Source organism: Hyaena hyaena, unplaced genomic scaffold (assembly GCF_003009895.1).
Source record: "Hyaena hyaena isolate Hyena2069 unplaced genomic scaffold, ASM300989v1 scaffold_1911, whole genome shotgun sequence".
Lineage (NCBI taxonomy): Eukaryota > Metazoa > Chordata > Mammalia > Carnivora > Hyaenidae > Hyaena > Hyaena hyaena.
The window spans coordinates 9,256-32,802 of NW_024082521.1; the positions used below are offsets into that span (position 1 = coordinate 9,256).

Genomic DNA, 23,547 nt, shown 5'->3' on the forward strand with positions numbered 1-23,547 from the left:
TATCCACACCCAAAACTGTGGCCAAAACCACACTGTCCCTGAGTCTCCATTTTCATCTCAGGCTTGTGTCTGCCTCCAAATGGGACTTAGAAAAAAAGTTAAGAGGTCTATCTGGTAGCCAGTCTCATAGGACTGTGTTTGGGCTCCAGCACCATCCCATGGCACCCGTACCCAGTGCCATAGACAGGACTTAGAAACATTTTCCACAGTGATGAGGGCCCACACTTGACCATGGTTGGGACATCTCCACAGGGCTCCCTAGACACCCAAGCTGTGCTTGTCACCAAAGAGAGCTTAGAAAATTTGTTGGGTAATGTTCTCAATGACTGGCCCTACACAAGACCTCAATAAGTGTGGGGTGCAATCTCAGAGTGTATCTGACCTGCCTGCAGTGCTCCCTTCTATGGTGAGGGACATGAAAATATTTGAGGGGTTGCGATAAGCAGGCCCACATAGGAAACTACCAAGAATGGGCAACCTCTTTTTGGTTCTCACTGTCCCCCATCATTGGAGTGGGACTTGGGAATTGGGGTGGGACTTGGGAATGTTTGACTTATGTGACTGAGTCCCATGCAGAGCTAAAGCTGGGCCAGAGGCACCCACCTAAGTCCTCTCTGGCTAGCTTGAACTGATCCCCACTTGCAAGAGGCATCTGACAACCATGGCCGAGACCAAGGTGCCCTGCTGAGTTCTCCATGTCAGTCACAGGCTGATGTCCACCTCCAGAGAGGGACATAGAAAAAGTTTCTGGGGGCACATCAAAACCTAGACCTCATGAACCACCCTCCCTGGGCAGGTCTTACTGGGCACCAGTACCCAAATTCTCCAGAGGGGGATATCCAGAGACCATCCAATGACCAGACCCATATAAGACCAGGGCCTGATCCTTAGCTCCGGGCAGGATGTTTTATCTCAGCCACTGGAGGTGGGTTAAGAAACATTTTGGGGAGGCACCTCTTTACTTTGGAGTCAGGTATCAGCTCAGGGCCAGAGGGAGGCAAAAGAGGTCACCCCAGTTCTAGTATGATCCCACTTGGGAGACTAGAAGTTGAATGCACATTCTGAAAATGCTTATGCCTCCCTCCAAACAGGGCAACCACCAGGGCAGGCCTGGTCTAGAAGGGCACCATGGACCTGGCTGTAGCCTTTCCTGGGAACTTTGGAGGAACCCCCAAAACATTTCTAAGTCTCTTTCTGGCATGGAAAGGCTCGAACAGGCCAGCAAACCCTCAAGAAGGAGCTCTGATTGGTCATGGTACCTGAAAAATTTCTAATTCCCCTTTCAAAGACCAGGACCAGCCCACTTAGTACAGACAGGCCTGGGGAGTGCACTCTGGGCTGGCCACAAGTCCCACATGAGTCCTGGTCATTGATTATATCTCCCCAAAGCACTTCCAGTTTCTCCTCCAGAGGTGGGCATTGCCTCAGGCTGGCCAAGAGATGAAGAGAAGGGTGTTGCAACTCCCCCCAATTTTTGTGAGTCCCCTCCAGAAACCACTACAGACTTGGGTGGGCATGCAGGCCTGCAACAGACATCTCCAGATTGGCATAGTCCCATGTGTGGAACATTTGACAGAGATACTCCTTAAATATTTCTAAGTCCCTTCAAGTGGTGGGAGGGGAGTATGGGACAAGATGGACAAATGGGATGAAGATGGTGCCTTTGGTCAGGCTGTCGTCATGCATGGAGTCCAGTCTTCACATATACTTACAGAAAATTTATCTAAGCACCATACTGGAGAGCAGCACTGATCCAGGTCAGCAAGGAACAGATGGCAGTATTCTTGGCTTGTTTGCTGTCCTATCTTCACATATCCATTGCCAAATGAGTGACCAGCTAGGTCAAGACTCAGAGGTCTACAGACGGTGTCTGGAGCCCTATGGTGTTTTGAATGGGGCTCAGTCATCTAAGACACCTCGGAAAAATTACTCCAACTCTCCTTTCAGAAAAGAGACTAACCCAGGCCAACCAGAGAAGCCCAGGAGAGTGGCTCAGTCTTTAAGAAGTCCAAGTCACTGGGAGTGACCTGTGGAAAGTTTTCTATGTCTCCCTCCAAAGGCCAAGACCAACTGGATGGACAAAGAAATGGAGACACATGTAAGTAGATGTGTATACGTTGATTTTTAGAGATGTACAGAAAGCAATTGGATTATAGATTAGGGGTCCTGAGGAAAGTGTGATTTGCTTACACAGATTTGAGAGTTATAAATGTACAGACAGGTGAAGCTGGAGTAGAAAAGACTGCTCAGGAATAGAGTAAAAATTTCCTTCCACAGAATTATCTATGATTCTCTCCTTCTAGTAAGATTTATGTAATCACACACAATGTTTTAGGTAGTTGCTATTCTGAATTGTCCGCCCAAAATTTATATGTTGAAATATTAATGTCCAATGATGACAGTGTAAGGAAGTTGGGCCTTTGAGAGGTAATCAGGTCATAAGGACGGAGCCCTTATAAATGGAATTATTGCCCTTATGAAAAAGACCCTAGTGAGCTCCCTTGCTCCTTTTACCATGTGAGGACACCCCCACCCAACCCCATGCTGGCACATTCATTTTTAATTCCAGCATTCAGAACTGTGAGAAATAAATTTCTGTTGTTTACAAGCTACCCAATCTGTGGTATTTTGTTACAATAGCCCACACGGACTGACAGTGGTGTATCAGCTATCTATTGCTACAGTAAAGTAACCTAATAAACCACATGAAAACCTAGCAGATCCCTAAAAGAAAAAAATAAAGTCTATGTTACAGGTTTTTGGATGAACAAAAACAGTTCAGGGAGTCTGGGTGGCTCAGTCAGTTGAGCTTCAGATTTCACTCAGGTCATGTTCTCACAGTTTGGGGATTCCAGCGGCATATCAGGCTCTGTGCTGACAGCTCAGATTCTGTTTCCCTCTCTCTCTGCTCCTTCTCCTCCCTCTCTCTCTCAAAAATAAATAAAAAACATTTTAAAAAATGAACAGAAACAGTTCACAGGTACAGTTTTAATTACGAACAATAAAGACAATACTCCATCTTTGGTCAAAGGAATTATAAACTCCTTTGGCAGCTCCCAATCACAAGACAGTGAGAGCAGGAGGAGCAGTGCTCAGCCTGTCTGCCTCTGCCAGACAACCCACTTTGCTGACACTTGCTGTAGTGTGGACCATGTAGTGCGACCTGTGTAGACAGAGAGAAACTGAGAAATCATTAGAGATCACCTCTAGAAGGAGAAACTGAAGCTTGGATAGACAGTTAACTGGTCATGATACCTGAAAAGCCAGGTGCAAATAGATACACTGAATAAGAACTAATGGCTGCTCTTCAAACATCATAAATTAAACCACCAACCAAGGTTAGCCTGAGATTATTGTTAATTTGATTAACAATAACGGCTATTTCTTTGAGGACGCTCCTAAACGCACTCAAGGAGCGCAAGCTGGAACGTCCTACAAGGATCGGCACCAAAGCAACGTTGCAGGAACTAGAATTCGAACTCTCGCGACAGCCGGCCTGAACCTCTTTGAGGAGCAAAGCGGTAGGAGCATGAACTCTCGCGAGAGCAGGAACAGACTGAAGGAAGGGCGTCGCTGTGGAAATTAGAGCAGGATGTTCCGGCCGGTGCCGTCGTGGAGCCAACTCGACCCACAGCAGGAGCGCGACGTTCGCGAGCTGGTTCGCCATGTGGCTGGCCTTCAGGATGAGGCGGACCCCAACTTCCAGCTCGCCCTGCACTTTGCGTGGTCCAACTTCAGGTCTGGGGTGCGGCTCCGGGGCTTCGGCTGGGAACAGGAAGGGGTCAAGGGTATTCCGGGGCGCGGGGCCGGGTTTCCCGACCGTCGTACGCCCTGCTGCTTCAGCAGCTTGGTGCTCTAGTGTCTTCTGGATCCCTGTCGCGTATGACACATGCATACTGAAACAGTGGATTTGGGGTTGTTGTGGGTCAGTCTTACCCTCAGAAGCGCGCTTCTGGAGAACGAGTTTGTGTCTGTCATGTTCCTTGTTCCACTTAGCGCGGTACACTGCACATAAAACAGTTTTTGAATGAGTAGGTAAAGGAAGTTTTAGAGGAAAATAATGGCCATAACCGTATTCTTACTGACTTCCTACCCCTTTTCAAACCACTCCAGATCTCTTCTCCCTTGTTTTTTTTTTTCTTTTCCCAAAATGCACAGCGTAGTACGTTGAATAACTCATGTCGTTTACTGTTTGTCTCCTCCACCCCTACCTCCAGCTAAATGTAAGTTCTATGAGGGTAGGGATAATGGTTTGTTTTGTTCATTTCTTATCCCAACATTTGGAACAGTTCCTGGCACATAGTACACTAAGCCACCATATGATAGAATTTCTAACAGTTTCTTATGTAATTTTTCCAGATTTATGAAGTCAGAGCACCTATTTTTATTTATAGAAGGTGTAAGTTAGACAGTACTGTTATGATTATTACCTGTAATATAATTATTACTAAAAGAATGTCCATCTGTTAATACTTGCCTATTTAATTTCAATAGAAATAGTTTTTCAGTTTCTGTATTCTTGATCATCAACCTTAACAATCATACATTCAGTGCCTACTTGGTTTATAATTAAAACAATGAGTCTAAAAGCCTGCCAAGTTTCTGAAATATTAAGTTCAATTCTCAAGTGTAACTTACAAACATAACAGTGACTGAATATGTCATATAAGACAGAAATTTTAAGTGCTGTATCCCAAATAATTCCTCTATTAGTTATATGTCAATGGCAGTAGGTAGCTGGGTATCATTTGACTTAGGAGAGATATTAGAAGTTACTGTCTCCTTTGACACATTGAAAAACTGAATGATAAAGGGGTGTTCTATTCAACCATTTACTGGGATAGAATTAGATATATTTTTTAGTAGTGTAAATTATTTCTTTTAAATACAGATTGTAGTCTTTGTTTTTTTTTTGTTTTTTTTTAAATTTAATTTTTTTTTTTAATGTTTTTTTTTTATTTATTTCTAGGAGAGAGAGAGACAGCGTGAGCAGGAGAGGGTCAGAGAGAGAGGGAGTCACAGACTGAAACAGGCTCCAGGCTCTGAGCTGGCAGTCAGCACAGAGCCCGACGAGGGGCTCGAACCCACGAACCGTGAGATCATGACCGAAGCGAAAGCCGGACGCTTAACCGACTAAGCCACCCAGGCGCCCCTGGATTGTAGTCTTTGATACTAAAAAATAGAAAACAAGAGTTCAGTGAGCTATATGATGCTTTAATCCATCAGAAAAAAGAACAGGTTTGCTTTTTTTTGGTTTGTTGGTTTGTTTATTTATTTTTTGAGAGAGAGAAAGAGAGAGAATGAATGGGGGAGAGGCAGAGAGAGAGGGGAATGGAGGATCCGAAGTGGGCTCTGGGCTGACAGCAGAAAGCCCCATGCAGTGCTCAAACTCATGAACTGCGAGATGACCTGAGCCCAAGTTGGATACTTAACTGACTGAGCCACCCATGTTTGCTTTTTTTTCTTTTTTTAATTGTGGCCATGTTCTAGGCCATAGAAATTCAGAGATAAGTGAAATATAGCCTCTATCCTAAAGGAAGACAGAGACAAAAGGTCTACATATGATGTAGAATTGGAATTTTTTGCCTGAGAGCCTGTAGAATTCAGGTGTTGTGAATTTGGACAAGAAAAAACGACACCTCTAACTAAAAAGTAGCATTTTCCCAAATTACAAATAAGAGCAACAAGCAATAATAATTTACCTAGTACTGTGTCACAGGTAGAAATCACATAGTTCATATCATAAAGTTGTGGCAGATATTTCCAGCTGTTAACTTTACTGATAGTTGTGGATCCACTGCTGGATCTTATTATTTAATGCTTTAATAAATTATTATATCTTATTTAAATCTTTAATAAATTATTATATCTCTTATTGTATCACAGACTTTAAAAAATATTTCACAACTATATTTCAGTAGGCTTGGGTTTTTTTATATTTTATTTCATGGGCACCTGGGTGGCTGAGTCGGTTAAGCATCTGACTTTGGCTCAGGCCATGATCTCGCAGTTTGTGAGTTTGAGTCCCTTGCCGGGCTCTGTGCTGACAGCTCAGAGCCTGGAGGCAGCTTCAAATTCTGTGTCTTCCGCTCCCCCCCTCCCCCAACCCTCCCCTGCTCCTGCTCTCTCTCTTCTCTCTCTCCCTCTTCTCTCTCTCTCTCTCAGGAATAAATAAACATTAAAAAAATTTTTTAAACATTATTCTGAGAAGAGATCCCTAAGCTTCACTAGGTTTCACTATGGCATAAAAAGATTAGGAACCCCTGCTATAGAGTGTACTATACTGGACTTAGACATAAGACATATGGGAAGACAAATCAGAGGACAAAGAAGGCTAAGGATGACCTGTGCTTGAGCAGTTTCTGAGATGCAGTGGCTATTTGCCTTGATAGTAGAGGTGATACAAGGAGAGAGGTGCACTCCTAGAAATATATTGCTGAATATAGGATAAGTATGGGGATATGGAGGGCTCTAACACTGGTCTACTTAGCTATATGACAAGATTCACATAAGAATTGCATTTTATCGGGGCGCCTGGGTGGCTTAGTTGGTTAAGCGTCCGACTTTCGCTTAGGTCATGACCTCACAGTTCGTGGGTTCGAGCCCCGCATAAGAATTGCATTTTATCGGGGCGCCTGGGTGGTTTAGTCGGTTAAGCGTCCGACTTTCGCTTAGGTCATGGTCTCACGGTTCATGGGTTCGAGCCCCGCGTCGGGCTCTGTGCTGACTGCCAGCTCAGCGCCTGGAGCCTGTTTCAGTCTGTGACTCCCTCTCTCTCTGACCCTCCCCTGCTCACGCTGTCTCTCTCTCTCTCTCCTAGAAATAAATAAAAACATTTAAAAAAAAATTTTAAAAAAAAAAAGAATTGCATTTTATCTTTTAGATTTCATCATTTCTTGGATGTTAACAGCCACAAAGTAGAAAAAACAATAGAAGGGTAAGTTACTTTCATATATATGTATATATGTACGTATTCAGAAATATATATATTTTCTTATAGATCTTTCTGTTAATGTAAGTTTATAACTATCATTTTGTTTTTAAATATATTTTAGAATTTATGAAAAATTCATCATTCATTCTGATCTCAGCAAAGCTGCTAGTTGGAAGCGATTAACTGATGAATTTCTAAATACATCACTTCTGAGCATAAAGGAAGTAAAAGTATGTGTTGTATTTTGAGATATCTATTATTTTACTGTTTCTAATCTGTTATCAACTTGTTTCTGTTAAAACATTCATTCTGTCATACAATCATCTGCTAATTAGAGCAGAATCATGTAGAAATTGACTTAATCACTGTCATCAAACCCACTGTACCTCAAGCTTGTGATCCAGGAAGAAGCATGTTCTTGTTTAATCTTCTTAGCCCAACCTACTATGGAGATTGAGATCAGATATTGGCACAAATAAGAACACTGTCTGGCTGTCTTAAAATTTTAAATGGCTTTTCAGCACTTGGTAATAATAACTACCTATGTAATGCTTACTAGATGCCAGGTGCTCTCCTCAGTACATTCATATTCAATTTTGAGTTCGTAAGATCACCCTTAAAATTGATGATTCACTAGAAGGATTCACAAAACTTTAAAAACACTGTTATTCCCACTGTTGTGGTTTATTACAGTAAGAGGATACAGATTTAAAGTGAGAAAAGGAAAAAGATACATAGGATAAAGTCCAGAAGAAACCAGGAATAAGCTTCCAGGTATGCCTTCCCAGTAGAGTTGTATGAGGATGCACTTAGTTCTCCCAGTGATAATGTATGACAACACATGCAAAGGTGTTGCAAACAAAGGAAGCTCCTCTGAGCCTTGGTATCTAGCATTTTTGTTGGGGGTCAGTCACGTGGATGTGCAGTGCACATGTGGCTGACCTTAGATCCTCAATCTCCAGCCCCCCAGAGGTCAAACCAAGGACCTTAGGCATAAGAAAATACATTAACTGTAAGTCACATTGTTAGCATAACTAGTCAAACTGATGCTGCATGGTCAGAAGTCTCTGGCATACAGAAACTCTTCTCAGAAGGATATTCCAAGGGCTCAGAGGTTATTCGTCAGAAGCTAGTCAAGGGCCCGTTATCCTGAGACCTTTGAGATATTCAGAGTTTGGGCAACTCAGGCTTCCTGAGTAAACCCTTCACTGTGCATATATAGTAACTCATCTTCACAATAATTTCTGTGAGGTATTCTGTAATTGTTAGATTTTCCCTTTGTCTCCATTGTGGAAAGTAGTAAGCAAGAGAGCTTCCTTCTTTTTAAGGAAGAGAGCTTTTTTTTTTTTTTTTTTTTTTTTTTATTTCTAGAGAGAGAGAGTGAGCAGGGGAGGGTCAGAGAGAGAGGGAGTCACAGACTGAAACAGGCTCCAGGCTCTGAGCTGGCAGTCAGCACAGAGCCCGACGCGGGGCTCGAACCCACGAACCGTGAGATCACGACCTAAGCGAAAGTCGGACGCTTAACCGACTAAGCCACCCAGGCGCCCCTAAGGAAGAGAGCTTTAAACAATTTTTCAAACTGTCTATCAGTTTAAGGAAAGGCTATAAACCTGTTTCTGGAAAAAAAAAAAAAAAAAAAGATTACAGTGCTTGAATCTATACCCTGAGGGTTAGAAACACTTGTGCATATTGTTTCTGCAAGGACCATTTTGAAAGAGAAGGAGGCAAAAGTTTTCTTGGTTTATTTATACAACTTCCTGGGTAGACTATAGAATTTAATAATTTAGACCTTATGACAACATAGTACTAATAAAAAAAAAAGAAAATAGTGGCAAGCATTATTAGAATACTTACTGCATGCCAGGCCCTGTTAGTTCCATAAAGACCATATTCAGGCAAGACAAATGCCTTAATCTCAGTCTCATTTGAACCAATGAAAATACCTATGTTGTACAGAATAATTAAATAAAACCGAGTGTCACTTCTGATTCCTACTTTGACTTTTCCTTTGCCATATCTGGTGATTTTTCTGTACATTCCCGAGCACAGGGAAACCACATTCCTTTGCTCTGCTGTGGCACGTCCTATGTCCTGTACTTGAACTGCCCTTACCCTACTCTCCTGTTTGAGGAATCTCATCCTTTAATATTAAATCCAAGAGTTGTCTCTGTTGATAATCTGTATTTCAGTATATTATTATGTTCATTATTGTTTCTTTTGTATTTCCTCCTTTAATATGTGAGTTTTACAAGTTTAGGTTTCTGTATCTGATTTATTTTCAGGCACGTGGAACAGAGTAGGCAATAAATATGCGTAGAAGAAAGAAATCCGTACAATCCTATCCTCTCCCTATCCTCCACTCTTGCAGCACCTACATGCAGAATTGGTTGTCATTTTCCCCCTTGCTGTGGCATCTTCTATACACCTTTTGCAGTATAGCAGTGTCTTAGACTCTGGAGTTCTCTCTTGTCCAGCAAGAGAGCAAATGCAGAATTAAAATGCAAGAGAGGCTAATGTCCAGGAGGAGACAAGAGCCATGAGTAAGGGTCCTTGCCCCATTTTTATTAGGATCAGAAGGCTTACAAGTGTGATGGGCATGCACAAAGAGACAATGAAACTGTGAACGTTAACTCCTGTGTGAGAGAAAAGGGGGTTTTGAAGATATTTGGTGTTAGGGGTTTGGGTCAATACAAAACAAAATCCCTGCACTGGGCAGATAGACGGCTGTTTATGGCAGGCGTGAGGTGTCACATCTGTTTATTTTAGCTAGTCTAGGGGATAAGAGAAATAGAGCATGCTACCTCAGGGTCAACAAGGCACTTTTCTTTTGCTAATTAGCTCCCTCCCTTCCAGGCAACTTCACTCTGTTGCAGTCTATAGCCCTGTTTAACTATTTACCTATTCTGGTCCTTCCCTCCTATGAAAGCAGCTTTCTGCTTTTGTACTATATTGAGGCGCTTCTGCCCTGATTACCTAATTTTGGATGCTTTCATCCTGTGGCTTCCGATTCCTATGCCTCTGTTCTATACTGGGGGCACTTTCACCCTGTTTATCTTATCTTGGATGCTTTCATCCTAAGCCTTGTTAACCCATTGGTGCAAGCTCAGGGAATTCCTAAGCTTATTCTCCTATAGCAATAACTTCATACTTTTAAAAAAATTTTATTTGTTTAAATTCAAGATAGTTAACTTCCTGTGCAGTATTGGCTTCAGGAGTAAAACCCAGAGATTCATCTCTTATGTGTAACATCCAGTGTTCATCTCAACAGGTGTTCTCCTTAATGCCCATCACCTCTTTAGCCCATTCCCCCCACCCATCGCCCCTCCCCACCCATCGCCCCTCCAGCAACCCTCAATTTGTTCCCTGTAATTAAGAGTCTCTTATGGTTTGCCTCCCTTTCTGTTTTTATCTTATTTTTGCTTCCCTTACCCTATGTTAATCTTTTGTTTCTTAAATTCCACATATGAGTGAAATCATGTGTCTTTCTCTGACTGACTTATTTCGCTTAACATAGTACCCTCTAGTTCCATCCATGTTGTTGCAGTTGACAAGATTTCATTCTTTTTGATCGCTGAGTAATATTCCATTGTATGTATATACCACATCATCAGTATCCAGTCATCAGTCGATGGATATTTGGGCCCTTTCCATAATTTGGCTATTGTAGATAGCAATGCTGTAAACACTGGGGTCCATGTGCCCCTTCAAATCAGCATTTTTGTTTCCTTTGAATAAATATCTAGTAGTGTAATTGCTGGGTTGTAGGGTTGTTCTATGTTTAATTGTTTGAGGAACCTCCATACTGTTTTCTAGAGTGGCTAGAACCAGTTTGCATTCCTACCAGCAGTGCAGAAGGATTCCCCTTTCTCCACATCCTCGCCGATATCTGTTGTTTCTTGTGTTGTTGATTTTAGCCATTCTGACAGGTGTGAAGTTTTGATTTGTGAGGGGTTTTGATTTGTGCCTTTTCATGGTGGTTTTGATTTGTATTTCCCTGATGAGTGATGCTGAGCATCTTTTCATGTGTCTGTTAGCCACCTGGATGTCTTCTTTGGAAAAGTTGTTTATTCATGTCTCTGCCCATTTCTTCACAGGATTATTTGTTTCCTGAATACTGAATTTGATAAGTTCCTTTATGGAGTTTATATACTAACCTTTATCCAGTAGGTCACTTGCAGATATCTTCTCGCTTTCTGTTGATTGCCTTTCAGTTTTGCTGATTGTTTCCTTCACTGTGCAAAAGCTTTTTATCTTGATAAGGTCCCCAATAGTTCATTTTTGCTTGTTTCAGAGACATGTCTAGTAAGAAGTTGCCATAGTTGAGGGCAAAGAGGTTGCTGCCTATTTTGTCCTATAAGATTTTGATAGTTTCCTGTCTTACATTTAGGTCTTTCATCCATCTTGCACTTACTTTTTTGTGTATTCCATTTATAACATACCCATTTACAACTGCACCAAAAACCGTAAGATACCTAGGAATAAACCTAACCAAAGAGGTAAAAGATCAACAAGCTGAAACCTATAGAACATTTCTGAAAGAAACTGAAGAAGACTCAAAGAAATGAAAAAACATTTAATGCCCACGTATTGGAAGAACACATACTGTATTGTTAAAATGTCTATACTACCCCAACACCATCTACACATTCAATGCATTTCCTATCAAAATAATACCAGTGTTCTTCACAGAACTAGAACAAACAATCCTAAAATTTGTATGGAACCACAAAGGACCCCGAATAGCCAAAGTAATGTTCAAAAAGAAAAAAAGAGAGAGAGAAAAGGAAATGAAAAAAAAGCAAACAAGAAACTATGACCCTGATTCCAAAACATAAAAAGAAGAAAGATAAATATTTAAGACTGGCCTGGTTTCCCAGAGAAGGACAAATATCATATGTTTGCACATATAGGAGGATTAGGAGGAACTTAACTGAGGAACAGGGGGGAGAAGAAGGGAGGAAATGGGGGAAAGGGAGAGAGGCAAACCATGAGAGACTCTTGAATGCTGACAAAAACTGAGGACTGATGGATGTGGGGGGGAGGAGGGATGGGCATGGAGGAGGGCACTTGTGGGGATGAGCACTGAGTGTTATGTGGAAACTAATTTGACAATAAACTATTTGTAAAAAAAAAAAAAAGACTGGACTGGTTTCCACCAGAACTGTAGTTGTCATTTTGAAGCACTCAGTTTTCAATACACTTGGTACATGCAGGGTGCTGGCTATGCTGGTCTTCTAGAGGAGAGGCCCACTGCCTTGGTTCAGAGTTAGTCTTGCCTGAGTAAATAAGCAGTTGCCAGGCACAGAGGGGGCAAGGTTTGGTGTAGGTAGGGCCCGCCTCCACTGGAGGCTGCTGTAGTGCTCTCCGAAGTCCTGCTGTGTTGGTGTGGGGGGAAAATGACACCACCCCAATCTCTCATCGCTGGATAGAAGGTTGCACACCCCACACTGTTCAGACAGCCCTCACAGAACAGTGAGGGCAGTCAGCTTGCTCTGCGCCACAGCTCTCCTGTGATTTTTGTTTAGGATTCCAAACTTGTGCAGCTGGGATTCAAAACTTGAAGTCTTAAAGGATACGCAACCATGCTGACTCACCCCCTCCTATGTAGTAGTGCCCTTCCATTCTGTGCCTAAAGTCGTTTGTCCCTGAGAAACAATCCCAGGCCAGTGCAGTGTGCAGAATCTATGGTGTAGCACCGCTAAAAGCAGCAAAGGTTATATTCTCTCTGGGTGCACCTCTTTCCCCTGCTGATTTAAGTCCTTTTGCTGGTGCTTGCAGGGTCTTTTGCCTTTGGGGGAGCAATATACCTTCTTCCAGAAATACTCGAGGAAGGGGAATGTTCTCTATCAGTATGCCCGGGAGATCCCTCCACCACGTTATGCACTCCAGGGCAGCAACATCCTTCTCTCCAGAAGTGCACATCACAGCCCACTCTGGAGAACATTGCACACTTCCAAAACCTCAGATTTTGAGCTCCAAGCACTGTTTGCAAACAAACAAACAAGCAAAAAATTAAAAAACCAGAAACCTACGACACTCAGTACTTCTTGCTCCCTGGCCTGAGGTTTTCCTCCTGTGCAAACCAGTGCCACACTCTCTCATCCTCTCTCTTTTTCTTGCCCTTTTGTCTCTCCACAGATAGCGTTCCCTTCCCTCCACGGCACCACCATTTTTGTCTCCCCCAGTTCACTTCCAAATACCTCGCACCTGCCTTGCTGTCTCTCTCCAGCCATGGAGATCCTTCTGCCACTCTGCAGATCAATTTCCTAGGTGTTCCAAGTGATCTGATCTCAATACACTTGTGTTTGAGGGAGTAGGAAAGCCCAGGGTCGCCCTACTCACAATCTTAATTTCTGAACTTCATACTTTTTTTTTTAACTTTATCAGTATATAATTTAACATACCATAAAATCTATGCACTGTGAATGTGCATTTCACCAGTTTTAGTAAATATGTAGTTCTGTAACCACAAACCAGTTTTAGAACATTTCCATTACCCCAAAAGTTTCCCTCAAACTCATTTGCAGTCAGTACCTGCTCCCACCCCAACCCCAGACACCTGCTAATCTGTTTGCTCTATTTTTTTTAAATTTTTTACATTTATTTATTTTTGAGAGATAGAGATAAGTGGGGGGGGGGGGAGCAAAGAGAGGGAGGGAGGCACAGAATCCGAAGCAGGCTCCAGGCTCCGAGCTGTCAGCACAGAGAGCAACGTGGGGCTCGAACCCACAAACCATGGGATCATGACCTGAGCTGAAGTCAGACACTTAAGCGACTGAGCCATCCAGGCACCCCTGCTCTATTTTTAAAATTGCCTTTCCTGGACATTTCGTATAAATGAGCTCACATAATATATAATTTTATGTGCTTCTTTCATACTGTTTTGGAGTTTCATCCGTGTTGTAGTATGTGTCCATATTCTGTTTATTTTAATTGCTAAATAGTATTCATTGTATGGATAAGCCACATTTTATTCACCAGTGGATAACATTTGGATTGTTGCCAGTTTTGAGTTAGCATGAATAATTAATTACTATGAACATTCTTGTAGAAGCTATGTGTGGACATAAGTCTTCACTCTTTTTGGACAGATGTCTGAGAGTGAATTGCTGGTTTATATGGTAAGCATTATTTCCCAAAGTGGCTGTATCATTTTATATTCCTGTAAGCAATGTATAAGGGTTCCAGTTTCTCCACATCCTTGCCAACACTTGTTTTTATCTATCTTTTATGTTATAGACATTGTAGAAAGTATGTAGTAATACATCATTATGGTTTTGATTTACATTTCCCTAATAACTAAAGGTAGAGCATTTTTTAATGTGCTTTTTAGCCATTAATATGTCTTAGGTAATGTCTGTTAAAGTCTTTTCCCGGTTTTTTATTTTTAGTAGTTTATTGTCAAGTTGGTTTCCATATAACACCCAGTGTTCATCCCCACAAGTGCCCTCCTCCATGCCCACAATCCCCCTTCCCCTCCCCGCAGCCCCATCAGCCCTCAGTTCTCAGCATTCAAGAGTCTCTCATGGTTTGCCTCCTTCCCTCTCCCCCACTATTTTCCCCTTCTCCCCCATGGTCCTCCGTTAAGTTCCTCCTAATCCTCTTATACGTTCAAACATGTGGTATCTGTCCTCCTCTGCCTGACTTACTTCACTCAGTATAACACCCTTGAGTTCCATCCATGTTGCTACACATGGCTAGATTTCATTCTTCTCATTGCCATGTAGTATTCCATTGTGTAGATAAACCACATCTTCTTGATCCATTCAAAAACGTTGGTTAGATGCCACGAAGTAGGTGGCAATGCCTTGACCGTATGCATGTTGTCAGGCCCGAGCGCCTCTTCCATCCTTGTCAAGGGGAGTGCTAACCTTCTCTCCTTTCATACAACACGTCTTTCCCTGTTTTTAAATTTGATTACTTGTCTTCTTACTGAGTTATTATTTCTTACACAAGTTTTTCAGAAAAATGGTTTACAAATACTCTAGTCCCTAGCTTGTCTTTCCATTTTGTTAGTGGTGGGGGTTTTTTGAAGTTTAAAAGTTTTTCATTTTAATGAAATTCATTTTATCTATTTCTTTCTTTTATGATTTGTGCTTTTGGTGTCATATCTAAGAACTCTTTGCCCAAAGGCTTTTCTCTTATGTTTTCTTCTAGCAGGTTAAGCACTTACGTTTCAATTTATAATCCATTATGAGTTAATTGTTGTATATGTTGTGAGGAAAGGATCTAAGTTAAAGTTGTTGTTTTTTTAATCTTTGATATTCAATTGTTCCATCACCATTTGTTGAAAAGACTATTCTTTACCTATTGAATTGTCTTGGCAACTTTGTCAAAAACAAATTGAACATAAATGTAAGAATTTATTTCTAGACTCAATTGTTTCATTAATTTATATGCCTATCCTTACACAAATACCATACTGTGTTTATTACTGTAGCTTTATAGGGGTTTTAGAAGCAGGTAATATAAGCATTACAACTTTCTTCTTTTTCAAAACTGTTTTGTATATTCTCGACCCTTTGAATTTCCATGCACATTTCAGGACCAGCTGAATTTCTTTTTTTTTTTCTTTTATAGTTTATTGTCAAGTTGGTTTCCTTTTTGTTTTGCTTTTAATGTTTTATTTATTTCTGAGAGAGAGAGAGAGACAGCATGAGCAGTGAAGGGTCAGAGAGAGAGGGAGATACAGAATCTGAAGCAGGCTCCAGGCTCTGAGCTACCTGTCAGCACAGAACCTGACGTGGGGCTTGAACCCACAAACTGTGAGATCATGACCTGAGCTGAAGTTGGACGCTTAACCAACTTGAGCCAACCAAGTGCCCCAAGTTGGTTTCCATATAACACCCAGTGCTCATCCCAACAGGAGCCCTCCTCAATGCCCATCACCCCCCTACCCCTCTCCCCGACCCCCATCAGCCCACAGTTTGTTCTCAGTATTCAAGAGTCTCCCATGGTTTGCCTGCTTCCCTCTCCCCAACAATTTTTCCCCCTCTCCTCCCTCATGGTCCTCTGTTAAGTTTTTCCTCTTACACTTATAAATGAAAACATATGGTATCTGTCCTTCTCTGCTGACATAACACCCTCGAGTTCCATCCATGTTGCTACAAATGGCTAGATTTCATTCTTTTTCATTGACATATAGTATTCCATTGTATAAATAAACCACATCTTCCTGATCTTCCTGATCCATTCGTCTGTTGATGGACACTTAGGCTCTTTCCATGATTTGGCTATTGTTGAGAGTGCTGCTATGAACATTGGGATACATGTGCCCCTTTGCATCGGCACTCCTATATCCCTTGGGTAAATTCCTAGCAGTGCTATTGTTAAGGACCCGCTAAATTTCTGCAGAAAGCCTTCTGGGATTTTACAGGGTTTATGTTGAATCAGTAGATCATATTAGGAAGTAGTGCCATTGTTGGTTGAATTGTGTTCCCATAAAACATATGTCCAAGTCCTATCCATGGAAGGATTCTTCTCTCAAGCATTCAGATTGAGCCTAGCTTTGCTGATAGCTTGATCTTGGACTGCTAGCTCCCAGAACTGAGAGAAAATCAATTCCTTTTGTTTCAAGTCATGCAGTTTTTGGTATTTTGTTATGGCAGCCTTTGGAAACTACTACATGGTCTTATCAATACTAAATCTTATAATCCATGAATATGAACTCCATTTATTCACATCATCTTTCTTTTTTCTCAGCAATTTTTCCATGTACAGATCCCTCATTTCTTTACACTTACTCTGAATATTTGCTATTTTGATGGTGTTATGAATGGAATTGTCTTCTTAATTTCATTTGCAGTTTGCTTATTGCTAACATATTAAAATGTTAATTCACTTATATTTTTTGTATGTTTAGCCTTGCTAAACTCATTTATTCTAGTGATTGTCATCTGGATTCCTTAGTATTTTCTACATTAGGGTCGTGTCATCTCCAAAAACAGTTTAGCTTCTTCCTTTCCAATGTGAAGTGTTTTTTGGCTTTTTGCACTGGCCAAAAGCTCCAATACAGTGCTAAATAGAATGGACATCTTTGCCCTGTTCCCAGTCTTAGAGCAAAAGCTTCTGTTTTAACACTTAATTATGATGTTAATTGTAGGTTTTTCAATAAATAAATGTTATCAGTTCAAAGATATTCTTTTTTATTCCTAACCTGTTGGGAATTTTTATCATGATTAAGCTTTGGATATTGTCCATTTTCTTTCTGGTTTTTTCAGATAGTCTTATGTTTTTTGGCTTTGTGTTATATTAACATGAGGTCTTAGCTCAGGCTGCCATAACAAAATTCCATAGATTGGGTGGCTTAAAAAACAAAAAAAATTATTTTCTCATGGTTCTGGAGTCTGAGAGGACTAAAGAATAAGGTGATGACTGATTCATTTGCTGGTTATGACTCCCTGGCTCATAGATGGCCACCTTCTCCCTGTGTCCTCACATGGCAGAGAGAGCTTTTCTTATCCCATTGGACCAGGTCTTCACCCTTATGAACTAATTACCTCCCAAGAGCCCCATCTGCAAATACCATCACACTGAGGGTTCGAGTTTCAACATACAAATTTGAGGGAGACAAACTTTTAGTTCATAACCTATGATGTATTATATTAAATGATCTTTGGGTGTTAATCTGATTTATTTATGGACTGAGAAGTGCACTCATACTTAAGGCCTGGCTTATATTTTGTGTTAGTTGTCTCTCATCTTCTCATTGCATAAATTCATGCTCCGTCAGCCAAGGATGTATGGGTGGTTTGGGTCTACTCCAGTCTCTGCTGTGTACAGCACAACATATAGTCAACCCAAGTCATGAAGAATTTAGCATGCCCGTTTAGCTGTCTTGCCTCCAGGATTTCCCTAATAAGCCCTCAACTGTTCTGCTAGCCGACTGCTTGCCCCACACAGTCAGCAGCCACTGACTCCCCACTTCATTTGCCACTGCATTTAGTACTTGAACTTACAGCTCTTTGATTCCAGTGAGATTTTTCCATCAACAACAGCAAAGCTGCTGGTTTTCACTTCCTGTCTATCCTGGTGGAACTATAACTGTGATAGAGCTAGGAGGAGTGAAATAGCTCCAGGCAAATATGCCACAAACTCACATAGTTCTTCCTTGAGATCATTGTCATGGATTAATTCTTCTCAGCATTTGTATGTCCATACTCCATTGAGAGCACAGAAATGGTTGTCTGTCAATTTTGTCTAGCTTTTAGTTACTTTTAGAGGAGAGGATTTGAAGACCACATCGCTCCAATCATGTCAGAAGTGAATCTCTAATTTCACTATCTATTATAAATAGAGCTATATAGTATTCATGGGAGTTACTTGCTTAATGGCCATTTACCATCCTCCAGGCTCTAAATGATATTTGGCAAAAAAGAATTTGGAATTATTCTTAGAAAAGTAAGCAAACACTTTGACGTACTTTTAAAACCCCACTGGAACTATGAATTCAATTCTTCATAGCTTTGAGTTTTAAGGAATGTGAAAGTGAAGTATATGTTATCCCAATTTTTGAAATTCAAGACCCTCTCATACATTAGTACAACACATGGGATTGCTTCTTTAATCATATATGTACATGTGTTCATTGACTTTCTACAGAGTAGCAGGTACTGTGCAGGGCTTCAGAAAACAGACTAGGGACATGTACCTTCATCTCTTACGTAAAGAGGGCATGGCATAAAAGAACAAGTTAACCTATATTTTTAAAATTAAGTAAGATATTCATATCTTCTAAATGTAAGTGCCAGAGTCCTCATTCTTAGCAGTCTTCTTTTTCTTTACTATAATTAGTAATTTTAGTCAAAGCATGATATATAGTTGGTTGATAAGCGACATTTGGCCATTAGTGCTAATTGTTAATTTGTAGTTCAATGATAAACTCAATTAATGAGTCCTCTCAGGGGGACACTCCTTTATAGATGTTACTTAAAAAATGAACAAGGTCTAGGAGTGGGGGAATGGCATCGTTCAGGTCCTCTTCCCATGACCAAGAGTTGCTTTTGTACATCCTTACACAGCAACAGATCCAATGCTCCAATCCTTAGCAAAGTAAGGAGGTCCACAAGGGTTCAGTGTGTGCCCTTTTATTGCATACACCTCTTTCCTCTGCCACTGGTAACTTTTACCTTATTCAATAGGTGCACAAAGTCCACAATAAAAAAACAGAAACCAAAAAAAATCTGATGTTAGCAGTTATTACTAAATAACAGGTTTATATAGTGAGAGATGGGGTTTTTTCCCAAGCATTTATATTTTAGATCACTTTTCCCTGTGGAATAAAAATTCTTTTCCTCGGTAAAGGAATTAAGGCATTTCCAAGCAGGTGAAAAATTATCAGATAAAGGGCAGCTTTTTTTTTTTTTTAATGTTTTTTATTTATTTCTGAGAGAGAGAGAAAGTGTGAGCAGGGGAGGGTCAAAGAGAGAGGGAGATACAGAATCTGAAACAGGCTACAAACGCCAAGTGAGCTGTCAGCACAAGAGCCTGACGCGGAACTCGAACCCATGAACTATAAGATCATGACCTGAGCTGAAGTCAGATGCTTAACCAACTGAGCCACCCAGGCGCCCCAGAAAAAGGGCAGCTCTTTGCAGTCTTATTAGTGATGTATTGTCTAAGCATTCCTAGGAAAGTTTAGGCTAGGTGGTAGGAATACAGAATAAACAAGACATGATCATCACTGCCCACATAGTTTAATAGTTATTTAATTATAATTATGATAAAACATTATGAAGACATATATAAGGTACAACAAATGGTGCCTGACTTACAGTGACACAAAAGCAATTGGCATTCAGTAGAGATTATATTTTGAGGGGTGCCTGGGTGGGTCAGTTGGTTAAGCATCCAACTCTTGGTTTCATCTTGGGTCATGATCTTGTGGTTCGTGAGTTTAGGCCCCACATCAGGCTCTGGGCTGACAGTGCAAAACCTGCTTGGGATTCTCTCTCTCTCTCTTTCTCTCTCTCTCTCTCTCTCCCCCTCTCCCTCTCTCCCCCTCTCCCTCTCCCTCTCTCCCCCTCCCCCTCTCCCTCTCCCTCTCCCTGCCCCTCCCTGCCTCAAAATAAATAAATAAATAAATAAACTTTAAAAAATTAGGAATTCAGATTTTGAACTTTGATCTTTTCCTAGGTTAGTGATGTGCAGTAGGATACTGGTGGTGCTGGACAATGGCACTGAGCCACAGCTCTCAGTCAGATAGGTGCTGGTGAGGGCAAATAACCAGTACACTTACATATACTTACTTTTATGGGTTGTACCCATGCAACTAATCTGGTTTTTGCCTTCAGTTCAGTATTCAATAAATTACATGAGATTTTGGGAACTTTATTATTTTAATGATGCTTCACATCCTGCATGGAGCCCACTGCAGGTTCCTGAACTTATAACTGCGAAATCAAGACCTGAACCAGGATTAAGTCAGACACCCAACCGATTGAGCCACCCAGGTACCGCAGCACTTATTATTAAATAAGTTTTGTGTAAAATGATTTTGCCCAATTGTAGGCTAATGTAAGTGTTGTGAGTATGTTTAAGATATGGTAGACATGGCGTGCCTAGCTGACTCCGTCAGTAGAGCATGGGTCTTGATCTTGGGCTCCTGAGATCAAGCTTCATGTTGGTTGTAGAGATTACTTAAAACAAACAAAACAAAAAAAGGATAGGCCAGTCTCTAATGTTCAGTAGGCTAGGTGTATTAAATGCATTTTCAACTTACAGTCTTTTCAACTTAAAATGGATTTATTGGGATGTAACCCCATTAAGTTGTGGAAGATTCGCATAGAACATACAATAGGAAGAGCTCACCTGGTCTTTAGGCATCAGAGACTTACCTTCCTTGAATTTAACCCATCTCTTCTCTCCTTTCCAGCACTGTTTATGACTTCTAACATTTAGGGGTACTTGTATTTATTGGTAACTTTTTAAATACTTTTTAAAAAATAATTTGTTTTTAAAAAGTTTAAAAAATTTTAAAGAAAGTAAAGGAAATCTAGTGTACCCCTTGCTCAGGTTCACTAATCAGTGTCCTTTGATCTAGAATAGTTCCGCAGCCTTTCTTTATCTTGACCTTGACGTTTTTGAAGAGCACAGGCCAGTTATTTAGTAGCATGTCCCTCAGTTTAGGTTTTTCTGACAATTCCTCATTAGCATTCAGGTATTGCATTTTTGACAGATTCCTTATATGTACACATTTAAACTATCAAAAAGGTTTAGAGATTAGGATTTATTTAGATATAATTCATGTTTTCTCAAACTGGGGAGAATCTTGGGGACACAACTGACATGGGGTTATCTTTTCTTAAACTAGTTTTGAAAGCTCTTACCAACCTCTTTATATTCATTTTTTGTTTTAAAGACAGATGCACATTATTCCATACTGTCACTTCTTCTGTGTCTGTCTGATTCTCCTTCAAAGAGCAATTATGTGGAAACCCCAAGAGATAAAGAAGTGGGTATGTTACCAAATGCTTTAATATATAACAAAAGTGAAATTGGTTTTATTACCAGACATTGAGATTTTATAAAAAGCTGTGAAAATCTATGAAACTAAAATATTTCTGTTGCTTTGGATACAATTGCAATTGCAAATCCTCATTTAAAATATAAATCCTGACTTTGTAAGTTAACTACTTTCAATTGTATAAAGAGAAAAATCACTTTTGAAGACAAAGAAATTAAAATTTAAAATGTATTAGAATATCAATTTATTGAGTGTTTTGATATTTTTGAACTTTTGTTTCCTGAGTGCATTTTATTTGGGTTTTGTTAGACTTTTTCCCTATAGTTTGGGTTCCCCCCCACATATTTTTTATAAAACTGATGAGATTTTTCTGTTACATTTTAGAAAAGAAAGATGATTTTGACTGGGGAAAATACTTGATGGAAGGTGAAGAAATTGACCTTGGTCCGAATGTAGACACACCAGTAAGTGGCAATAGTTTTGCTATTGTAAATATAAATATATGCCAAGTGATATATTATTTTTATGGCTCCTTCTACCGTAGAGCAGCTTAACTAAAACAAGAATACTCTTCATTAAATCAGAGTAGTTTATTATCAAAGACTTATTAAGATTTTGCACTGAATTAATAGTACTAAAAAGTTGAATGTTCTTAAAGCATCCTTTAAGAAGCTGTGAAGCTTGGGGGCTTTGCCACCAAAAATACTTCCATGCTATAATAGTAACTTTCAATACATATAGAAAAAAGTATCATTTGTTTTAGTTTTTGCTTTTCTGAAATTTTCTAAATTTTTTCATCTAGAGAGCTCTAGTCACTACATACTCTAAGGATAGGTCTATTTCCCTTTTTAATTAGAACTGGTCTGAAGAAAGTGAAGACGAAGATGATCAACAGCCCTTAAGTAGAGAAGACTCTGGGATTCAAGTGGACAGGACACCATTAGAAGAACAAGATCAAAACAGAAAACTGGGGCCTCGTGTCAGCTGGAAAGGTACCATGTTTTCTCAGATGCTGGCATCATTTTCTCATACAAAAATTCTGTAGAAGTATAGACAAGCTTTGGGAATCAGTTCTATGTGGTTTAAGATATTGGTAAGCTCTGCCATCCCCATAAAAAAATTTTTTTTAATTTTTTAATATTCATTTTTTGAGAGACAGAGACAAGAGCACAAGTAGGGGAGGGGCAGAGAGCGAGGAAGATACAGAATCTGAAACAGGCTCCAGCCTCTGGCTGTCAGCACAGAGCCTAATGTGGGGCTCGAACTCATGAACCTCAAGATCATGACCTGAGCCGAAGTCGGCTGCTTAACCGACTGAGCCACCCAAGCACCCCAAATTTTTTTTTTTTTCCTGTAAACCAAACAAGTATTTATTGAATACCTACTTCACAATCGATTCTGTTCCTCATGCTGTGGTTGTTACCAATAAAGTATAAAACGCAATCTATTTCTGCCTTTAAAGAGCCTTCAATCTAGCTATCATTATTCTTAGGAACAAAAAAGTGGAACATAAGCATACTTGAGCACTTGACCAGAAACAACAAACCTCAATTTGAATTACTAGTACAACTTTTTAAACCAATTGTTAAATAAACCACTCCATTGAAAATTGGTTATTAGTGCCCAGTGTCTAAATGCATGTTTTTATATTCATATACCCCTAGTAATAATCACGTAGATTATTGCATGATATATACTGTAAAAAGCTTCTTTATTGCTGTATTCTGAATTTTAGATTGGAGATAAGAAAATAACTGGCAAGGAAAAATGGACTATATTGACAATGGCGGCTATGGATTATCTATCACAGGCTCCCTGGGCAAAGTGGAATTGATTAGAATATATTAGAACTAATATTTCCATTGATCAAAGAATTAGGGAGAGTACCCATGCATTTTTAGAAGTCTAGGTCTACAGAGACCCAGCAGTCTATTCTTGGAGAATTTTACATAATATTTATTATAAATTATAAATGAATAGAATATAAATATAAAATATTATATTTATTATTTAACATAATATGTTATTAACAATATTTTATTAAGGACTCTCCTTAAATGTCCTTAATTTTTGTCTTCTCAGTTTTTTTTCACTTATTGACACAGAATTATCTTTGGTTAATATAACTTTTTTTTTTTTTTCACAAATA

General features: G+C 40.1%; 1 protein-coding gene and 1 non-coding gene across 6 annotated transcripts in view; one reads left to right on the top strand and one right to left on the bottom strand.

The window, feature by feature from the left end:
- The first annotated feature begins 3,592 nt into the window (after positions 1-3,592).
- Positions 3,593-23,547, top strand: part of TUBGCP5 (tubulin gamma complex associated protein 5) — a 58,746-nt gene continuing 38,791 nt past the window's right edge. For 4 of the 5 annotated variants that reach the window (XM_039225053.1, XM_039225056.1, XM_039225055.1 and 1 more), the window contains exons 1-6: positions 3,593-3,738; positions 6,884-6,937; positions 7,056-7,164; positions 21,294-21,390; positions 21,783-21,862; positions 22,255-22,390. In XM_039225053.1, coding sequence (XP_039080984.1) covers positions 3,593-3,738; positions 6,884-6,937; positions 7,056-7,164; positions 21,294-21,390; positions 21,783-21,862; positions 22,255-22,390 — 622 coding nt within the window. Of the gene's footprint in view, positions 3,739-6,883; positions 6,938-7,055; positions 7,165-21,293; positions 21,391-21,782; positions 21,863-22,254; positions 22,391-23,547 lie in introns of those variants that run through there. The other variant, XM_039225057.1, reaches the window with a different exon arrangement.
- On the bottom strand, positions 14,702-14,827 carry LOC120226886. Its single transcript, XR_005527113.1, has one exon. It is a non-coding gene; the product is annotated as a U6atac minor spliceosomal RNA (small nuclear RNA).